This window comes from Acanthochromis polyacanthus, chromosome 22, assembly GCF_021347895.1.
Source record: "Acanthochromis polyacanthus isolate Apoly-LR-REF ecotype Palm Island chromosome 22, KAUST_Apoly_ChrSc, whole genome shotgun sequence".
Lineage (NCBI taxonomy): Eukaryota > Metazoa > Chordata > Actinopteri > Pomacentridae > Acanthochromis > Acanthochromis polyacanthus.
Window position 1 is genome coordinate 8796786 of NC_067134.1, and position 22012 is coordinate 8818797.

The following is a 22012-nucleotide window of genomic DNA, read 5'->3' on the forward strand; positions in this document are numbered from 1 at the left end:
ACTGCCGGACAGACCTGGCAAAACCAAATGTGGAGTGAGGGTGAACTGGGAACATCTGGCAGAGAATCCTGTCCGTGGGGTTTTCAACTCCCATCTCCGGAAGAGTTTCTCCTGCATAAGGGGGAGGTTGGGGACATGGAATCAGAGTGGTCCATGTTAAAAGCCTCCATTGCAGAAGCAGCTGTGGCCTGAAGGTCACCGGCGCTTGTCGCGGTGGCAACCCAAAACACACTGGTGGACAGCAGCAGTGGGGGAAGTTGTTAGGCTGAAAAAGGAGGCTTCTTGGGCCTGGTTGGCACAGGGGTCTCCTGAAGCAGGTACCGAATGGCCAAAAGGGCTGTAGCTCCGACAGTTGGGGAAGCTAAAACTCGGGTGTGAGAGGAGTTCGGAGAGGCTATGGAGAAGGACTTTCGTCCCTCAAGGAAGTTCTGGCAAACTGTCCCATGCCTCTGGAAGATGAGGCAGGGCATGTCCAGGATGTGTACAGTCAGGTGAGAGAATTGCTGACCTGTACTGAGGATATTGTCAATTGGTAGAAATAGCACTTCGAGGAATTCCTGAATCTGGTAAACATGTCCTCTGTGGAGGAGGCAGAGCCTGAAGACTCGGGGGAATCTTTGTCCATATCCGTGGCAGAGGTTGCCGAGGCAGCAAGGCGCCAGGTGTGGTCAAGATTCGCCCTGAGATGCTGAAGACTCTGGACATTGTTGGACTGTCTCGGCTGACACGTCTCTTAAATGTCACATGGGCATCAGGTACGGTGCCTGAGGAGTAGAAGACCAGGTTGGTGGTTCCCACCTTCAACAAGGGGGACCAGAGAGTTTGTTTAAACTACTGGGGTATCACACTTCTCAGCCTTCCTGGGAAAGTTTACTCTGGGGTGCTGGAAGGGAGGCTGTGACTGAGTGTCGAACCTCAGATTCAGGAGGAGCAATGCGGATTCCATCCTGGTCGTGGACCAGCTCTTCACTCTTGCAGAGCTGCTGAGGTGGTCATGAGAGTTTGACCTGCTAGTCCATATTTGCCTTGGGGATCTGGAGAAGGCCTGCGGGAGTATGAGGCACCGTGCTTGTTGATATGAGCCATTCAGTCCCTGTACAACTGAAGTGAGAGCTGTGCCCGCATCCTCGGCACAAAGTCAGACACATTTCCTTTGGGTGTTGGACTCCGCCAGTGCTGTCCCTTGTCTTTGATCTTTTTTTTGGGTCTTCATGGACAGGATCTCATGGCGCATCCGGGGTGAGGAGGGTGTCTGGTTTCCGGACCTCAGGATCACATCTCCATTTTTGCCGATGATGTGGTTCTGTTGGCTTCCTCAGACCGTGACCTTCAGCAGCATTGGAGCGGTGTGAAGTCGAGTGTGAAGAAATGGGGATGCGGATGAGCACCTCAAAGTCTGAGGTCATGGTTCTCTGCCGGAATCGGTGGATTGCTTTTTCTGCACACTAAAATTGCAGGCTCTTTGAACAACAATATTTTAGGAACTCCTAAAGATAAAGACCTGAAATTTCAAGTTTCTCTCATCTTGTCATTGATTTAGATTTGTTAAAATTGAAAAAGTAGTCCAAATATTCTCTGATTATGGGTGAGTACAAATAGGAAAACAGAAGTTGTCATGAAAAGTTCCATTTCTGAACTCACGAGTAAATAAAATACTGATGCAAAACTCAACAAGTAATATTTTCTGAACCACATGTAGCTGCATGGAACAATAATATGAAACCAAAATGTTTGTTTTTGTGAAACAACTTGTCATATCTGCTCAGTCAGTTATGAAAGCTCATTAAAGTATATTTTTATTTCTGTGACCAAGTATTTAATATTTCTATAGGTTTTGCTTTGTATTCTTGTGACATGCAACTACACATGGTTTAGAAAATACCTCTAGTTAACTTCTGCATCATCAGGATTTATAATTAGTTTGTGCTCAAAATGGGATGTCTCATGACAGCTTCATATTTTTTCTCAAATTTTAAATGATTGATAATTATCTGATTATAATCAGACACCATCTGATCGATTTTTCCAATACTCCAGATTCTAAATCAATGACATGATGAAAAATAAAACAGAAAATTTCAAGTAACCTCAAATTTTACTGTGTAAATAGGTCAACAGGACATTTTTAGACAACTTTTATCTCAGAAGATATTTTATATATAAATCTAAAATTTCCCAGATGTCATTTTAAAAATGTATTTTCAATAAAACTTTTTTAAACAAATCTGAGATGTTCAGTCAGAAGACCTCTGGTGATTTGAGATGGATGAACCCTCTTGAAACTGAAATAAATGACTTCAGTTTATATCCTGTTGGTTTGTTTCATCTATAATACAGGCACAGTTTTACAAACTGATCATACATGTATAGAAGACAACAAGCAACAAAAACACTAAAATACAGTGGTGGAAAGAGAACAATGTTTCCCTCTGAAATGGGGCAGAGATAAAATATGACTGAAGTATGATCCCATGTGGATAAAGTTATTATGTAGAAATATAATACTGATGACTAAGAAATATAATATGCTTTATTCAGTACAATGACCTTAGAATTCATGGATTTCTTCTAGTATAGATGGAATTGTGTCAAGTATAAGTCATTACCAGAGCTGTGAGATGTAAGGCAGACACTGCAGGAAACTCCTCACTTCACTCTCTTCATGCGACCAGTCTGTCAGCGCCACTTGTTTCTTCTCTGATTGGAGTTTCAGCACTTCCAGGAGGACGGAGGTCTTTCCCTTTGAGAGGTCTACGGGCCAGACAGCAGGAGCTGACTGGAAAACTGACTGTAAGGATGAAAGGACACTCAGACCTGTTTTTGTCTCATACTCCTTCAAATGGGAGAACAGATCCAGCAGGAAATCACTCCGAAGTTCTCTATATTCAAAATCAAAATCATCCCTGTCTCGGTCATTGAAAGGAAATGTTTTATATCTGCACACTGATGATAACAGCTCCAGTATCTTCTCTCCTGTCTGCTGTTCTCTCTCTGCTGCTGCACACAACAGATTCCCAAAGAACCTTGTTGTTTCATTAAGACGTAACTCCCACTGAACACTGTAAAATGAAGAGAAAAACAAGTTTTAATGATTTCCTCCTCAATACAACTACACATGAGGACTGACCTCCATTTCATCAGTGCAGTAATAGATGCTTTACAGGTTAAAGATTTAATCTTCAAACTCCTGATATATTCACAAACCCAATACCAGCGTAAATGTCAGAGATTTTTTTTCATTTTCTGTGTTGTGTTTCTGTTTTTGTACGAAGAGGTATTAACATAATGGAACTGTTGTCACTGAGCTGCAGCTGTTATTATCCACATCTTTCGATTATTCTCATACAGGTACAAGACTGTCACATGTTTCCAAAGTGTTGCACTAAATATTTCTACATCAACAGATAAACTCAGATTCTTCTGTCTGCTTTATTGCTTCAGTCAGTCAGTGACCTTCATGAAGTTCTATCAACTCTTTCATGTTCAGTTGACCAACAACATGACAAATTATGTCCGTGAAAATACTGCTACTAACAGAATACGCAATTCATTTAAACCAACAATGACTGAAGAAATATGACACAAAAAAAATCTAAATTGAATATAAACTGTTGGTTAATTCCATCTCAAATCATCCAATTTTTACATTTCTGCTTGATCGAATTTTTTCAAAAGCATAAAAGATGGATATATCTCTCCATATATATATATATGGACTGAGATCATATGCACATGGCTTTAAGTGAACATCCTAAACCTGATCTATTTTGCTTTTGGGTACAAAATAGCTACCTCGTAATAAATTAAGATATCTGCCTTCGCAAAATCAGCATACAAATTACAGTAATATCAAAAAATGGTCAGCAGGTCATGGTAGGGACTCCATCTGCCAACAACACGTGTAAAATTTGGTTTAGCAACTAATCAATAAAAGACACGGAAAAGGACATTGTTTCACCTCTGAACAATATGTGCACTATTTGTTCTGAAATACAACTATGCAAACAGTTACAGTGCAAAATATCTATAAAAAAGATATAGTTCAGGGCTCCAGACTGACTTTTTTACGAGGAGCACAGTGGCCCCTAACTTAAAATTTTAGGAGCGCAAGCAGAAAATTAAGGGGCGTACACCAACATCAACTTGCAAAGTAAACATTCACATTTCCTCTCATTTTAACTGTATTACTGATAAATACTTGCACAGTAAATGCGGAAACTATGTTTTCAATTAACATTTCACTGTGCAGCACTTGACAAAACATAACAAGAAAAGCACTCAGAGTGCAGTATTCGCCAAGGCTACTCAGTTGACGTATCATTTCCAATGGATGAAATCTGTAATAAAAATGACCTTGTGCTGAGTACAGGCATGTGTTATGCATGTGCACGTTATGTATTTATACCGAATCGCGTGTAAATTACTCTTATAAATGTCTGTTGATCAGTTCATCAATTTTGGCAAGCCTTTGTTTTGCTTGTGCCAAAATAACCGTTCCCTTCAGGCTTTTATTTTGAAGGCGTATTTTTAAGGCTACGGGCTTTTATTTTGTGACCATTCCAGCAGCACAGGAAGTGTTTCTCTAAGGAGAGGTTTCTTGGCATGACGAAGACGCTGCTGAAAACTCTGAAAATTCACATAAAGCTGTCTAGCAAAGGATGTGTCTAAACTTAGAATAAGCTGGAATGGAGACAAGAAAGGAGACTTCAACCTTCTGCCTGTGAGAAACTCTGCCTTGCTCCGCCTCTGCTCCCCCTCCCCCTCCTTGTTCTGGGGGAAGGCGGGTGCAGCTAGCAACACGTGTGTTGTTAGCTGCTGTTGTTTTGAAAGTGGAGGAGAGAAGGAATCATGGCGAGCGGCAACGAGACGGAGACACCAAAGTTTGAAAACGCACCACCTTCGTACAGATCAACTGTGTGGCAGCACTTTGGGTTTGCTATCGATTATAATGACCAGGGGAAGAAAATGGTGAATAAAAGTAAAACTGTGTGCAAGCATTGCCTCGCAAGTGAGCCGAACATAACCGGCAACACCTCCAACATGAGCAGCCATCTCCGGCGTCATCACCCGGATAAGCTGTCTGCGAGCGGGACAGACATGGAGACAGACAAGGTAACACGGCCAAAATGTCAGAGTATTGCCGACGCCTTTCAGAAGAACTATAGCTTCGCCTCTGATAAACACAAGAAAATCACGCATGCTGTTGGGACATTCATTGCCAAAGCGTTGCAGCCTTACTCTGTGGTTGAGAATGAGGGCTTTCATTACCTCATGAAAACAATAGATCCCCATTATGAAATCCCCTCTCGTACATACTTTACGCAGACTGTCATCCCTGCTATTTACGACCAAGTCTGGCAAAACATTGTTGACGAATTGGCTGCAACAAACAATATCGCTTTGACTACAGACAGCTGGACTTCTCAGGCAACGGAGAGCTACCTTACGGTAACAGTGCATTATATTTTGGACTCTGACTGGCAGATTAAGACCGCTGTACTACAAACTCGTCCCATGTATGAGAGTCATACAAGCGCAAATTTGTCAGAAGAACTAAAACATGCTGTGACAGAGTGGAAATTAAACAGGGATAATGCGACAATACCAGTCACTACAGATAACGCAGCCAACATTGTGAATGCAATACGTGAGACAGAGGGACTCGGGCCACAAATAGGCTGCTTTGCCCATGTGGTAAACCTCGCAGCTAAGAAAGTTACTGCAATCAGTAGTGTGTCCCGCCTACTAGGAAAGATCAGAAAAGTAGTCGCTTTTTTTCACAAGAGCACTACAGCCAACAACACACTGAGAGCAAAACAAGAGATGCTAAACTTGCCCCGTCACAAATTAATCCATGACGTCCAGACTCGGTGGAACTCAACTCATGATATGCTAGAAAGATATGTTGAACAGCAGGCAGCAGTCTGCTCAGCATGACAAAAATCTCAGGACTGTTAACAAAACTGTGGCTATGCTGTCTGATGATGAGCAAAAACCATTCAAAACAGTCACCTCTCTGATGAGCAGTGAAATGACCCCAACAACATCGATGATCCTTCCACTCAAAGAACAACTCATTAAATCCATGGACCACCTGGTTGGGGACAGTCCAACAGCTACAGAGGCAAAAAAAAGGCGATTGCAAAAGATCTGGAAAGTCGGTACACGGACTCAAAGCTCATAAGTTACCTTCAAAAATCTACAGCCCTGGATCCCAGATTCAAATCCCTTCCTTCTCTTGATGAGGCAGCTAAGCTCCAAGTCTACAGGGATCTCACCAGGGACATTCTAGAGAAGGTATAATTAGGGTCCGAGCACCGAGGGTGCGAAGGACAGGCGGTGCCAGGGCACCGACTGTCCAAGGCACCAGCGGTGCCAAGGACCCTATTGAAACCCTAGGGTTTATTATTATTAGGGTCCGAGCACCGAGGGTGCGAAGGACAGGCGGTGCCAGGGCACCGACTGTCCAAGGCACCAGCGGTGCCAAGGACCCTATTGAAACCCTAGGGTTTATTATTATTATTATTATTATTTTTTTTTTTTTTTCTCCCGTAAAGTAAATTGGCTTTTTGGCGGCCTTATCATACTCCAAAACGCGTGAAATTTGGCATGCACATCAGCACTGGCGAAAAATTTGATATTTTATGGGAGTTGCGCATGTGCGTGGCAAAATGGCTCGATAGCGCCACCTGCAAACTTGAAAAAGTAGTCATTAGGCCAACTGCCACAATGTTTCATGTACAGCTACAATATTTGGTGGGCATATGCAGAACATCTGGACACACCAAAAAGTCAATTACAGCCACGCCCTAAACCCAACAGGAAGTCGGCCATCTTCAATTTGCTGTAAATTTTTCAAACTTAATCGCTCCTCGGGAAATGACTTGCCTTTTTGGCGGCCTTATCATAAACCAAAACGCGTGAAATTTGGCGTGCACATCAGGACTGGCGAAAAATTTGATATTTTATGGGAGTTGCGCATATGTGTGGAAAAATGGCTCTATAGCGCCACCTGCAAAATTGAAAAAGTGGTCATTAGGCCAACTTCCACAATGTTTTATTTACAGCTACAATATTTGGTGGGCATATGCACCACATCAGGACATACCAAAAAGTCAATCACAGCCACACCCTAAACCCAACAGGAAGTCGGCCATCTTGAATTTGCTGTACATTTGTCAAAATTTATAGCTCCTAGTGGATAAGTCTGAGAGAACTGAAATTTGGCCAGTACATGCACCAGACCTTTCTGATGAAAAGTTATCAAAAACTCAACCAGAAGCCAAAAGGTGTGGCCATGGCGGAGCCTCAAACAACTGATCCTTCGCCATGAAACAGGAAGTGGTGTCTAATTCTTCTCAACATGCTCCAATCTGCCTGAAACTTTACATGTATGATGACAGTCCTGTCCTGATGTCATCCACATAGGGATATTCATTGACAGTCATAGCGCCACCTTGTGGTTTCAGGAAATAGACATCTTTTACACTTTCATGCCCTATTGTTACCCGGTTGATCATATTCACTTCAAATGCAGTGACAACAGCCTAAACACATTGATGATGCATCCCAGTGAAAATGGTGACTTGTCATCAAAGGGCGTGTCTGTGGCGGCCAAACCAATTTCGATGTTTCGCCATGAAAATTTAACGATTCATATCTCAGCTGAACAACATCCTATCTGCCTCAGACTTCACATGCTGGATACCAGGTCCAGTCTGAACACATCCACACTCATAAATTTTGAAAAAGTCATAGCGCCACCTGTTGGTAATAGTAAGTTTAAGGCCTTATATTTTCAGGTACAATGGCCCCAAACGTGGTGATATCATGCTGGAAATTGGTCAGTCGAGTCTTCACCTCTTGACAATCACACACTGTGAAGGGTGTGACATTTCATGCAACGCTGTTGCCGTAGCAACCAAATATCGCCATGAAAAACAAAGCCCTTTCTGACAGGTTAGGAATACTCCAATGCTCACAAAAATTACCACACACATCACCATTGACCCAAGGAACAACACTGTATGCATCTCGGCACTGCACATGCTATAGCGCCCCCTACAGTAGTTTTAACAAACAGCCCCCCCAGCACGTTTCACCTACATCCATGAAATTTGGGAGGCTTATAGAGCACATCAGGACGCACAAAAAAGCCTCTTGGAGCCATGTCCTAAACCCAACAGGAAGTCGGCCATCTTGGATTAATTGTGAGATTTTTGATGATTTTTCTCATTTTTGAGAGTTAATACCTCCTCGGGGATAATTCCAGGAGACCTGAAATTTTGTCAGTCCACACAGCAGGACTTGGTTTGGAAAAGTTATCAAAAGTTTAACCAGAAGCCAAATGGCGTGGCCATGGCGACCATCAGCGTTTTGATGCTTCGCCATGAAACATCAACTGCTGTATAACTCTCCTCTGCATGCTCCAATCTGCCTCAAACTTTCCATGTGTGATCACAATCCAATCCTGATCACATCTACAGGCCAACAGACACTCTCAGTTGCAGCGCCACCTGTTGGAGGGACAGTAAATGCTGTATAACTGGCCTCTACATGATCAAATCAGCCTGAAACTTTTCATGAGTGATCAGAGTCCAACCCTCATCACATCCACTGTGTGAAATACACTCTGAGTTACAGCGCCACCTGGTGGATAGACAGGAAATGCTCTATAACTGCTCTGAACATGCTACAGTCTGGCTGAAATTTTACATGTATGATTGGACTCTGGTCCAGATGCGATTCAGAGGCCGACATACACTCTCAGTCACAGCGCCACCTGGTGGACGTGCGTGGATTCACCGACCAGCGTGGATGCGAGGACCCGTCCATCGCTGCTTGCAGCTTTAATCTTTATTATTGTTATATTAAAATATGAAACAAAGTTTACAGCATGTTCCAACTATTAATGCTTGGCATTATTTGATGTATATTATTCTTAACATGTACAATATTTTGTGTTTTCAGTTCTAATGGAGATATTGGAATTGTTTTTCATTTTTCTTCACTTTATTTTTGTGATAGGACTATCCAGAGAAAAGACCACCCACTGAGGAGGAGCCTGCAGCCTCAGATTTACAGTATGTCATGCCTGGCATTATCTTGTCTATATCGTTAACATTTACAATATTTTGTATTTTAGGTTCCAATAGAGATATTGAGATTGTTGTTTTTCATGTTTTTTTTCCTCTTTATTTTTGTGATAGGGTCATCCAGCGTCAAGACCATCCACTGAACAGGAACCTGCAGCACCTCCAGCCACCTCCACCAAAGAAAACAGCCATGGAAAAACTGTTAGGAGAGGTTTTTCAACACAATGAACAACAGAACAAGTCCTTTTCTGATACTGTGGAAGAAAAGGTCAATGCATACAGATTGGCACCGAGCATTCATGTTGATCCTTTCAAACGGTGGAAGATGAATGAGTCCAGCTTTCCTCATCTCTGAAAACTTGCACGTCGTCACCTCTGTGTACCGAGAACTTCTGTTGCTAGTGAGAGAATTTTCTCCACAGCAGGAGTTATAGTTGAAGCATCCCGCTCTCGTCTTGCTGCACACAATGTTGATAAGCTCATTTTTCTGCAGAAAAATCTAAAAATACAATAGACCACTGATTGTTTTTTTTTTGTTCAGGTTGACAGACATTACCAGCCAGCTAAAAAGTTATGTGGAGTGTTAACTTGTAGTGGAGACTTTCATGGACTGAAAGACTTTCAGGTGCTTTAATGGTTTTTGAAGTTACATTTATATTATTGTTCTGAGCACTTTAGTATTTTCCAAGGTCTATAAAGGCTAAGTACTTGAATTTTTTGCACTAGACTGTATTTCGACACAGTACAGCAGGTAGTGTAATTCTGTTGCTCATTGGTAAAATAAAAAAATGTTTTATTTGAAAAAAATATTCAAACTTGTAGTTCTCCTTCAGCATATGAAACGTATCGAATCGAAATCGTGACCTTCATATCGAAATGCGTATCGAATCGTGACAAAACTGTATCGTTGCATCCCTAGTTTTAGCAGAAATGTAAATGCTGTAATTTGGTTCTTTTAATAAACCATGCAACTTGGATGGATGCGATGCTGGCATGACCACAGTGCACACGTCTGATGTTGCTCACAGGGGTCCAAGGGACCAGTGAGGGAGTTTGTTTGTTTGCTCAGACTCATGAAAAATTAGAGGGAACATTGCTTACATCCTATAGTCTTCAATGTCATCCAACACTTAATGAGGAATGGTAATTTCTCATGAATCAACTCACTTTGTTGTGGCATGGTCCTTGATGGTGAACTAAACCTTTTTTGTAAACTTAAGTATGAAATTTATTATATTTCAATCTGTATGTGGAACCATCCAAAATAGACAACAGAAAACAGAGATGATTAAGAGATCATCCATTACCTGAGCTGTGAGATATAAGGCAGGCACTGCAGGAAACTCCTCACTTCACTCTCTTCGTCTGACCAGCCTGTCAGCTCCACTTTTTTCTTCTTTGATTGGAGTTTCAGCACTTCCAGGAGGATGGAGGTCTTTCTCTCTGAGAGGTTTATGGACCAGATTGCAGGACCTGACTGGAAAGCTGACTGTGATGATGAAAGGAGACTCAAACCTGTTTTAGTCTCGTAACAGTAAAGGTCCAGGAGGAAATCACACCATTTTTCTTTGAGAGGAAATGTTTTATATCTGCATACTGATGATAACTGCTCAACTATCTTCTCTCCAGTCTGCTGTTCTCTCTGTGCTGCTGCACAGACCAGATTCCTCAAGAACCTGGTTTCCTCCGAAAGTTCTGATAACTGAGGCATGAAACTGAAATGATAAAGATTAAAAATATCAAAGCATTTAATTAAAATACATTTTTCTGTAAATTGTAGCATCAAATTTTCTTCAACACTTAAATCTAAAAGGAGAAACACTTGAATTAGATCAGACAGCTGGTCTTGAACACCGAAATCATGAAAAAAATGATTAATTTAACAATTTGTATTAATTTACCTGAGGTGTGAGATGTAAGGGAGACACTGCAGGAAACTCCTCACTTCACTCTTTTCATCTGACCAGCCTGTCAGCTCCACTGGTTTCTTCGTTGATTGGAGTTTCAGCACTTCCAGGAGGATGGAGGTCTTTCTCTCTGAGAGGTTTATGGACCAGACTGCAGGAGCTGACTGGAAAAGCAGTCTCAGTTTTGGAATGACACTCAAAAACCCTTCACTCCTAACATGTTGGTACAGATCGAGACAGAGGTTACTTAAGTCAGTTTGATTAGGGAACAATGAGAGGAGCACATTCACGACATTTGGGAAGCTTTGCTCAATGTGAAGTGCTGCCTTCAGGCATAAATCAAGTAACAGTCTCCTTTGCTGACTCTCCAGTGCCCCACGGAATTGCTCCTCATTCCATAAACCTGGACTTCTGTTGGTCATCTTGAAGCTGCAGAATAATAACAATAATAAACACATTTCGACTCATACACAACAAAAACAGAAAACAGAATTTCAGCTTGATGTACTGATTTTCATCTTACAATGTATAAGTGAAAAGAAAAATATAAAGAGTTAATGAGAGTAATGATCCTTTATCAAATCAAATACTTGGAGTTATTTATTTTTGGAAGAACTCTGCTTGTCTTTTCATTTCGGTACGTAAAGCACCAAAATGTCAATGTTCCCTAGACACAGGGACACTGCCTCTTGCTGGGTCTGCTATCACCGATGCGGACAGAAGATTCAAAAACAGAAGAAAAATCAAAGCAAAGTGCGCTAATTCCGTGCCCATTATTCACACTGATTACTAGTGCAACTTCCGAAAAAGAAAAAAGCAAGAGGAAAGAAAGTAAACAGAAAAAGATTGCTCGACGAGCGAGAGCTGCTGTAACGAGCTGCCACTAGAGCAGCGCCATCTTAACCATTTATCAAATCAAATACTTGGAGTTATTTATTTTGGAAGAACTCTGCTTGTCTTTTCATTTCAGTACGTAAAGCACCAAAATGTCAATGTTCTGAAATGTGATTCTTGATTAAATTCATTGTGCATCTTAATGCACCTGCAGCAATTTATCTGGCACATTTTCAGCAGAATTCTGAGATTGTACAACAGAAAAATGACAAACAAATCAGTAGATATTAGTTCAGAACCACCCTAGACAATGAAGCCAGCCCGAAGCCTGGTTCTACTAAGTTTAAGTTCATTAACAGTACGATTCAACACTCATCATAGAACAATACATCTTTCTAAGATTGGCTAAAATATATAACATCACTATTAGCCAAAAGATACATACCTGAGTGAGCTGATGGATGGCAAAGCCTCTATCAGGGACTCACACAGACTCTGGCAGACAGGAGTTTCTCTGTCCCAGTAGAGGCAGACATTGACCTTTCTTGTCATCCTCTTCATGACTTCCACAGCTCTTTCAAACAGCTGTTCTTTACCCTCCACTGGAAGGTGCAACTGATTGTCATCGAGGACAAGTAAAGTTGCCAAGTCCATCTCTCCTTCACCGAGAAGGAAAATCTTCCACAGCTGCTGTTGCAAAGGGTCACACCTGTAGTTTAAAGAATAACCTCATGGTCAAACAAATCCACAGTAGAATATCATTCTCATTATACTGTATGTTGTAACCTGAGCAGTCATGTGACACTAAAAAACACACTCACTCATACCATTGGACATTCTGAAGGCATCCAAACAGTTGTCTCATTCCTTGCTCTGATATTGCGACATCATCAAGGTTCAACCGTATTTTCTGTTCCTGAGACTGATTTACCACATAGGCCACAGCACAGCAGAGGTAAGGATCAAAACTCTCTCCACAGAGGTCAAGACGGTAGTCCAGTTTGTCTAGAAGGTAGACGCATGCCTCTGGACACTGGGACTCATACAAGCACTGGCATAAGAACAATGTGTTGACATCAAGTCCACTGTCTTCAGTGCCAACCACATCTGGGACTAATGTGATGATGAGCTCCTTGAAGAACCAGTCAGATGTGCTGCTGAGTTCCTCAGCTGGAATCAGACACTTCATCCAACTTGGGCTCTTCTCATTCAACAGTCGACACATGAAAGGGATCAAATGTTTCATGTGTTTCATCTCCTCAGTGAGACACTGCTGAAAAACATTCCTGATTTCATCAGGATTCTTTAAGAGCCACACGGCTGCAAAGAACTCCTGCAGTGTGTAATGGAGGAATGTGTGTCTAGTTTCTGTTTCTTTGATAAAAAGTGGTTTCAGAAAGGAAAGGACACAGCTGTCTTCACAGGGCACTTCAGTCAGGTTCACAGATTTTCCCTTTCCCTGAGTTGCATGAAAAGCTATTTCAGCCAAAGACAGTATTTCCTCTCTCTTGGTGTTGATGAAGGTGTTTAGATCTTTGTTCTTTGTTTTGTTGCCGTTTATCTGAAGGCAGTAACGAACAATGTCGATGTAGATTTCTGTTACAGTGCATGGCTGTGGAGAGTCTTCTGATGAAGAGCAGGCAGCCACCATCAGAGCATACATTGGTACATGGCAAAGAGTTAGCAACCCCAAGCTGCTCAAAACCTTCTGTGCATCGCAGAGCGTTGCAGATAAGTAGGACTTTATGTTCTGCTCGCTAAATCCTTTCACCTCCACTCTGAGACAGTCCCCAGAGAAGAAGTCTTCCTCATCATCTGGTCTGCAGGTTATGATGATCTTTGCATCAGGTAGTAGTTCTTTGTCTACAAGCCTCTGCACCACTGATAGAGACAGATCTGTGATTCCATCAAAAATGATGGTAACATTATCAGAGTTACTCTTTATGTCCTGTAAAACCTCATCCACACCTACATCTGGTTCACTGAACGCATTGAAAAGAAGATCCTCCAGGCTCATAGTCGGTGTGATTTGGGACGTTTCCCTCATGTCAAAGTAGAACATGTAATCTAACTCCTTGTTGTCCTTTTCTGCCCACAGTCTCAACATTTCACAAACGACTGCCGTCTTTCCAATTCCAGGCTTCCCAACCAAGAGTATGTTTTCCTGTCTATTCAGAAGGTCAGTGGGGGAAATTTCTGGTTTGTCCTCAGGGATGTATGTCCTCAGTTTCTCAGTTTGACTCATCTTACTTTTCTTTCTCTTCCATTTCTTGATTTTAGATGGAGATGGGCTCTTCTGTGTATCTAGTACCAGTGAGGTGTATGACAGATCAGGCCTCCTGTTTTCTTCAAACAGGTTTTTACTTGCATTCCAAAACTCATTTGACGATTTTTGTGCCTTTTCCTTCAACTTTGTCTGATATCTGTGACACGGTTTTGGTCCTAAAATAAAATAACAGTGAGAAAATAAATATACTACAACACAACCATGGTTCTCTCCTAAATTCTTGCTAAATATCAAATATTTGTACACAGACACAATAAAATGTATTATATAGAATCGGTCAATCGAATAATCAGAAATGTGACACTTTTGAAGCAGATTTTTCTTCACAATACCTTGCAGGTAGTCCACATCCATTTGTGTTTCTTCTTTAAAAGAAAAGCAGCTGATCCAGTGGTGAAGGTCAAACTTCTGGCTTCCAGTGGAAGTTCCAGTGTTTTTCTCAGAGAGAGGAGTTGGCCTCCCTAAAGTCCTCTTCCTCGTCACGTGAATAATTCTGAGGAACTCGTAGCAGGCTGCTTCCCCCTTTTTCATGACCGAGTCCAGGATTTTTCTGGTTTTATCGTAGTCATCGCGCTCTGCCTGTATGTTTCTGACCTCCTCATCACTGAGAACTCCTTTCAGATACAAATCCTCCAAAATCACAGACAGATTCTGTAATTCTCCCACAAGGTGATTTCTGGCACTCTCGACATAATTTAAGGCGGACTGTGACGTACAAGCCATGTTTCCTGACTCCTGTGAGTTCTGCACACAGACCCAACGTCAATGACCTGCAGAACAAGACACCAGATGAACAAATGTTCAATAATTACGATGCAGATGTTAGGCAACACTTAGCTGAAGCAATATTTACAGTTCAACATCAACTCTCATGGTGTATCTCAATTCAAAGGAGGTGTCTACTGATGTGTTTCTTTTTAAATCAGTGCTGATAAAGATTATTAGTAGTCAATCAAACTAGGGCTGGCCCGAATAGTGGTTTCTGGCCTCCGAATATTCGGGCCCTATTAAAGACGAATATCTGGATATTCGTTCCGCCCCGTAACGTCCGCCCTCGTTTAGTCTTTAGTTAAACTGAAGAATTCCCAAACACCGGTCTTAAGCATCTTGTCTTGTGTTTATGCAACGAAGTGAAGCGTGACTTCAGAGTCGGCAGCCACCCGGCCATTCGGGTGGTGTTTACAAACACGAATGGAGGAGCCGAAATGAGCCGAAGAACACGGCGGGACGAGCCGAAGTGGGCCAAAGGTGCAGGGAAGAGACGAGCTCCGAATATTTTCGTCTGGGGGGAGGAGGGGTGATCAACATATGTGTATATGTTATATACATATGTGTATATGTTTATGTGATCACAGGACGAGATGAGCCGATGTGGGCAGAAATGGAGTGAGAAGTCTCATGAAGAAATTCAGAGAGCCACACAGTACAGAACAGGTCTGACATTACAGCATCCTGTTATTGACCTCTACAGCCACACCTAACCAGTCTTCATGGTTGAAAACTTCTCACCAGTTCAACGATTCAAAAACTTTGACGCCTAATTGATTCAATTTAATCCTTCTGTAATCATCCATGCATCCATCCTCTGTACACCGCTTTATCCTCGCTGGAGCCTATCCCAGCTGACTCGGGCGAAGGCAGGGGACACCCTGGACAGGTCACCAGTCTGTCACAGGGCTACATATACAGACAAACAATCACACTCACATTCACACCTACGGGCAATTTAGAGTCATCAATTAACCTCAGCATATTTTTGAACTGTGGGAGGAAGACAGAGTACCCGGAGAAAGGGAGAACATGCAGACGCCATGCAGAAAGATCCCAGGCCCACCCCGGGACGTGAACCGGGGATCTTCTTGCTGCAAGGCGAAAGTGCTAACCACTAGCCCACTGTGCAGCCCTTCTATAATCATGACAATAGAAAATGAGATTTTTAACTTCATCACTTCTTCAAAACATGTGCATTCTGTGTTTATATTGTTGTCCACTATGAAATATTAGACAAAGATAGCAGCTTGTTGTCCACTAACACAATGACTGCTCGGTTTACAGCACTAACAACAAGATAAATATCAGCTACTTTTCAGCATTGACTATCTGCTATCATAAATAAGTATATTTATTAACTTGCCTTAGAGGTATTCATTTTAACTTCTAAGATATTTACAGAATATTGTACACACTGAAAAGCAATAGACAATTAACAAAAGAGAGAATAGAACAGGAACAGAACAAAATATTTGCTTGTCAGTGACATCAAAGCTAACTTTATAACCGCTAAGTTAACGTTAGATCACCTCTGTAGTAGAATAAATTACAGTTGGCCTCATAAATTATATTGTTTTGTTCATTAAGACACGATTAAAGCAGCTGGATGAAAATTAATACATGTAAAACTGAAGAATAAAAGTCAACTGGACCTTCAGCTGTTAGTCAGCATTAGCAGTAGCTAACAAAGTTGTTTACAGGAGCCTGATAAAAAAAACAATAAATGCAAAAGAGGAATATTAAAGTCAATTCCAAATGGACGGTGGCCTTTCAGATGAAATTAATTACAGTTGGCCTCAAAAATTACATGGTTTTGTGAGTTAAAACATGTTTAAAGTAGCTGGATAGGAAGAAAAATATGTAAAAAGAAATTAAATAAATAAAATAATAGTCAATTCCAAACGGACTGTGGCCTTTCAGATAAAACAAATTACAGTTGGGCTCATGAATTACATGGTTTTGTTAGTTAAAACTTGTTTAAAGCAGCTGGATAGAACAAAACACATGTAAACTGAAACATAAAAGTCAACTCCAAACGACCGTTAGCTACAGCTACTTTGTTAGCACTATCACAAAGTTAGCTAACTTAGTGCTAATAAAAAGAGCTTTCAAAACCTACAGACACAGAAGTGACTCACACACTGCTGGTTTTGTCTTCGACAGGCAAAAACAAACGTGCTTCACTGCTGTCCTACCGTCTGAATTCAGCACAAAACTCTTCTCTTTTTCTGCTAAACCATCTGGACGTTAGCACTGATTAAACTGATGCTTATTGGTGAACTGCAGGCCGATTTAGAAATGATTGAAAACGCCAAACTTCATCTCTGTCCGAGGAAACTAAAGAGGGTGGTTTCTTCCTCGGCTGTAGAAAAGTTCGAAAGTCAACATATTTTACCTTTCAGAAACAGTTTTCAGCTCTTCTTCCTGGATCTCGCCTGTGTGTCGCTGTGCCCACTGCCTCCAGATGTCACCGAGGTTCTTCAGTGGGTTCCTCCCACCCCACAGACAGTCTTGTGTTTTGTCCGTGCATGTTTCCACAGGCGAGTGGAATTCCTTCCTGCTCTGTCATTCACTTTGCTGCGTTATCTCTGAATGCTTGTAGGATTCCACAATATCCACCAGATGGCACCGTTGGTCCAGAAAAATACAACTGAGGGACACACTGGGTCCGTTTCCCAAAACAGGTTCAACAAATTTTGAGTTTAACCCTGAACTCTCAGTTGATCTACTCTGAGATAGGAAACTCTGAGTTTTCGGTTCCAGAACAGCTGATTTGAGGTGGTTTGATTAACTTGGAGTAGTTTCACACGGAGGTAACCTATGCACTCACAATAATATTACAGGGAAAACTGTTTGAATGGTACGCCTATCCTATTAAGTTATTTCATTTAGGTGAAACCCTGAGGGGGAGAAGCGCACATGGCAACAGCTGAAGATGAAATACAAAAACATTGTTCAAACAGGTCAGACCTCGACATTATCTCATGGAGGTACCTAATTTTGATCAAGTTTTACATTGTGAAGTAGCCTAAATATTAAGTGGCTGTTTGACTGTGCAGTTGTTTTATCCACATAGTATAAATGTCTGCATCCATATCATGTCCTGTTAAATAATTAAGCCTATTTAAACTAACATAGACTTCTGCTCAGCCAACAGAAAGAAAGCAGATGCCTGTAAAACGGGTGGTGACCCAGCATCGCCACCTCTAACGGAGGCAGGGGAGCTGGCCGTAAGAAAGAATTTGGAAAGGCCAGTGGCTGAAGGAATCCCTGGAGGGAGCTCATCCTCTGAGACCACCCCCAAGACACAAGTGCTTTTATAAAACGTAATGTGCCTCTCTCTCTCTCTCTCTCTCTCTCTCTCTCTCTCTCTCTCAAACACAGAGAGAGATCAGTGAGAGATCAGTGACATGTTTCAGTTTACTGAAACATGTCACTGATCTCGAATGAAGAGGATGAAACTGTGTCTGCTGCCTTTATGTTACTGATAATTCTCTTCTCATTCACATTCTGGGTGGAATATAGAGTGTGACATTTAGCCTACACATTCTCATCTTTTTAACAGAGCATGGCTGGACAGCAGCAGGATGGTTCCTCAGCTTCCACTGCACAGACTGACACAGTGAGATGGATGTTCAGGAAACACCAGAGCTTCATTCTGTGGAATTCATGTGCAACTGTATAATTGAATGTCCTCTATGTATTCCCAGTTATCAGTAAAACAGATTTACAAACTGCATTTGCTGAGAAAAATCCAAAAAAACAGATTAGGAGGGCAGATCTGGAAATTGAAATACTGGAGCACAAGTTAGAGGTGGTGATGGTCACAGGTGAATTATGTTAACTACTGGAACATGAACTGAACTATCTGTTTATTTGTAGGACATAAAGAAGAGCAAATGAAATGTGTATCATGTCTTTATTTGCTGTGGTGGTGATGATGGTGACTTAAACTCTGAAGTGATTGTTGCATACGGTGTCTCTGACTGCTCTGCTGTCCTGGATAGCTGCAGGTGGATGGGCTCATCATCTGGGTCTTCAGTTTGTAGGGCAGGGTGTTGCTCTCCTCTAATAGTGGTAATATTATGAAGAACAACACATGCCACAGTAATATCACAGGCCCTCTCAGGGGTCACCCTGAGGAGACGTAGGCTCTGGAAACGGGCTTTCAGCAGGCCTATGGTCATCTCCACCCGGGCTCTGGTCCTGCAGTGAGTCCGGTTGAAGTTCTGTTGGGGGCCTGGTTCAGGGTCAGGGTATGAGGTCATCAGCCTGGGTTGGCATGGTAACCCCTGTCACACAGCAGAAGGCCATCAAACTCTCCTGTAATGTATAGAGGATACATCAGAGCATATTAAAGGAGGGAGACAAGAGAATTCTATTGTGAAAATCTTTATGCTGCTGACCACGCTGCAGTCTGTTGCTCAGGTTAGACTCTCCATAAATCCTGGAGTCATGAACAGACCCAGACCACGTGGCCTCCACATTAGAAATGATGTATGCAGCATCACATATGATCTGGACAGTGCAGAGAATGACAGATGTTGAACTATGATGCAGTCTTTAACATTTAGAAACAGTAGTCAGTCTACCTGTAGCCTACCTGCACATTTATGCTGTGAATGGACTTCCTGTTCATGATGTGAGGGAGCTGTGATGGGGATGTGTGTGCATCTATGCAGCCAATCACACTGGGAAATCCTAAAAGAAACTAAAATGACTAATCCCAGTCTGAGGCTGCAGGACAATGTCATTAACACAATATGATTTAAAATGAATTTAACAGATCTCTATGTAGCATAGGACACCGCAGGGTGTCGCTCTTCTCCTGGGCATTTTCCTTTAAAAAGGAAGTCGGCTGCTTGTCGAGGAAGAATGCTGGTTTCCTGTGGGATGGTCTGGGTGTTTGCTGGGCACACACGCTAGGCAGGAGGATGAAATGAGACAATCGGGTAAATATTATTGTGATAATATGATGATTGTTTTATGTTGTTCGGTATTTTATATGCATGTTGTATGGCAGGATTTTATGGAATTACTGCAGAATGGAGTGATTGTGTGGCACCGTGTGACGACGGCGTTTCAGGTATGCGGCTTTTTAATGTTTTTAGAGATGTGATTAAAATGTTTTTTAGCCTTTGGTAATGTTGTGTTTTTGTGTATTGCAGTGTTCGCGTGGGCCGCTGCCTGCTGTCCTTTTTGTAACCTTGTTTATATTTTAATTTGAGTTAGTTCACCCAGTAATACACTACAACTGTGTGAAAGAGTAAAGAACTTGTGCGAGCGAACTAAGTCCCTACATTTGTCTTTTATTTTATGTTTGTTTGATTTGGGTCACTTCCCCTGTTAATACCATCTATGCTCTGACTCTCCATACTCGATCTTGTGGTGTGTTTCATGTGACGTGTATTAGCTTACAGTTCTTTTACTGTGTCCTAAGTTTGGAGTGAGTTCATGCATGTTATACCTGCGGGTTGGTCCGCCATTTGTGGTGCTGTAAAATTAATCGGGTTCGATGAGTTTCAGAGACAAAAAGATGAAGTAAGCGGGGACACCCACTTCTCCTTATGAAATAAATAATTGTTGAAAATTACACTGTTGCGTCCATCGTGGTATGTAACTTGTGTAACATCTACATCATTCACCTGCAATCCTGTGGAACTCCTCCTTGATGCTCGGACAGGTTTATGTCCAGGGAAAACCACAGAGATGAGTAAAAGCCGTTTCAGGGCCAGGAAAACTTTTCTGACCGTTCTGTATAAAGTTGTCTTACTGAAGTGCCCTACATCTTCGACATTGTATTAAAAACTTCCATTTGCAAAGAACCGCAGTGCAACACACAATATCTGATGGATGTGAGAGCATGACTGGTTGGTAATGTAAATGTAAGGACGGATTAGATTGTGTATGTACATTATGGACTGTGACGTGAAACGGTACCGCTCAAAAAGATAATTGTCCGGAAATGAGAGAACATCTATGCGCGGTCTGATAACAATCTCCCTACAAATATTTAATTTTCTTCGCAGTAATGCTGATCCTTCATCCATTGGATCATTTTGACAGATTGGAGAACTAGGCTACGCCAAAACTCACCTGCTGACTGACTGAATGAACGAGGAAATGAAACAGTGTGTGTGGCTGAAAGAGGGCAGAGACAGAGAGAAACTGGAGGTTTACTGAGAAAAACCTGGTCCCGACTAGGTTAGTTTCATAGAGTCTGTTACTACTGTAACTGACCAAGAGCGTAAGTTAACTCTCTTTGTGAAACAGGGTAGAGCCCCTCTTTCTCTGCTTTGAGATACCTCCCTTTGTGAAACAGAAAACTCTGAGTTTCCACCATTTCTCTGAGTTTCCTCCATTTTCAGGGTTAAAAACTCAGTTTTCACGAAACCTGCTTTGTGAAACGGACCCTGTTCACCTGAAGGAACACACACCAAACCTGAGACATTTATTAGCGTTCTTATCTTACCTTACCTTAAAGCTGCAGGTTTAACAGACAGTGAGAACAAGTTATTTTCGAGCTTTTACTCTTTAAATAACTGGCAGAGAAAGAAATTGACAAGGAATCAATGAGAGCACTTCCAGATCCTACATGAGGCGGAGGTTGTAGCTGCAGCTCCCAGTGAACAGGAGGATTTTATTAGAGGAAGTCAGACACAGTCACACAGAGAAACATCAGAGCTGACACTGAAACGGAGTTACAGCTCTGTGTCTTGGACAGGATTTATTTTAAAAGCCACATGTGTTGCAGTAGTAATTTGTGCCAGAGCAGGTCGCCCTGTTAGCACTTCCACTAGCTTGGCTAACTCTTCAAGTCACTACAGTGATGCAGTTGTAAGTTAACAAGTAGCCAGAATATGGATATTTTTTTTGTTTGGGCTTGACAAAGATGGGAACAAAAATATTCAGATCGAGTGGAGCAGCTAGCTAACACTTATTACGGTTTATTTACATTTTCCAAATCAAAGTTTTGAAATCACATCAATAAAAAAGAAACAATAATAATTAATAAGAAATGGCATAATATTTAGTCAGACTTGCACTTTTCAGTTTAAAAGTGTGGAGGAGAGTGTGATCAGGAAGATGTTGAAGGCCCTCCCTGACCACAGCTCAAT

General features: G+C 41.8%; 2 protein-coding genes across 5 annotated transcripts in view; one reads left to right on the top strand and one right to left on the bottom strand.

Annotated features, from left to right (window-relative positions):
* The window catches only part of LOC110968810 (uncharacterized), a 77690-nt gene that overhangs the window by 15392 nt on the left and 40286 nt on the right, over nucleotides 1-22012 (bottom strand). The window contains exons 1-7 of one of the 4 annotated variants that reach the window (XM_051941624.1): nucleotides 17290-17465; nucleotides 14456-14893; nucleotides 12664-14278; nucleotides 12282-12545; nucleotides 10997-11431; nucleotides 10403-10810; nucleotides 2607-3059 (exon numbers count right to left, since the gene is read on the bottom strand). The exons of 1 other annotated variant lie outside the window; for it this stretch is intronic. In XM_051941624.1, coding sequence (XP_051797584.1) covers nucleotides 2607-3059; nucleotides 10403-10810; nucleotides 10997-11431; nucleotides 12282-12545; nucleotides 12664-14278; nucleotides 14456-14846 — 3566 coding nt within the window. In that variant the 5' untranslated portion in view covers nucleotides 14847-14893; nucleotides 17290-17465. Of the gene's footprint in view, nucleotides 1-2606; nucleotides 3060-10402; nucleotides 10811-10996; nucleotides 11432-12281; nucleotides 12546-12663; nucleotides 14279-14455; nucleotides 14894-17289; nucleotides 17466-22012 lie in introns of those variants that run through there. 2 more of the 4 variants (XM_051941623.1, XM_051941620.1) reach the window with 2 other exon arrangements.
* On the top strand, nucleotides 3503-9901 carry LOC127531772 (E3 SUMO-protein ligase ZBED1-like). Its single transcript, XM_051941778.1, has 3 exons — nucleotides 3503-6297; nucleotides 9028-9083; nucleotides 9210-9901. Exon 1 carries the CDS (start codon nucleotides 4849-4851, stop codon nucleotides 5935-5937), a length of 1089 nt encoding a protein of 362 aa, XP_051797738.1. The 5' UTR covers nucleotides 3503-4848; the 3' UTR covers nucleotides 5938-6297; nucleotides 9028-9083; nucleotides 9210-9901.

Excerpts from the sequence above, each read along its gene's own strand:
- LOC127531772 (XM_051941778.1), top strand. The coding sequence starts at position 4,849 with ATGGCGAGCGGCAACGAGACGGAGACACCAAAGTTTGAAAACGCACCA.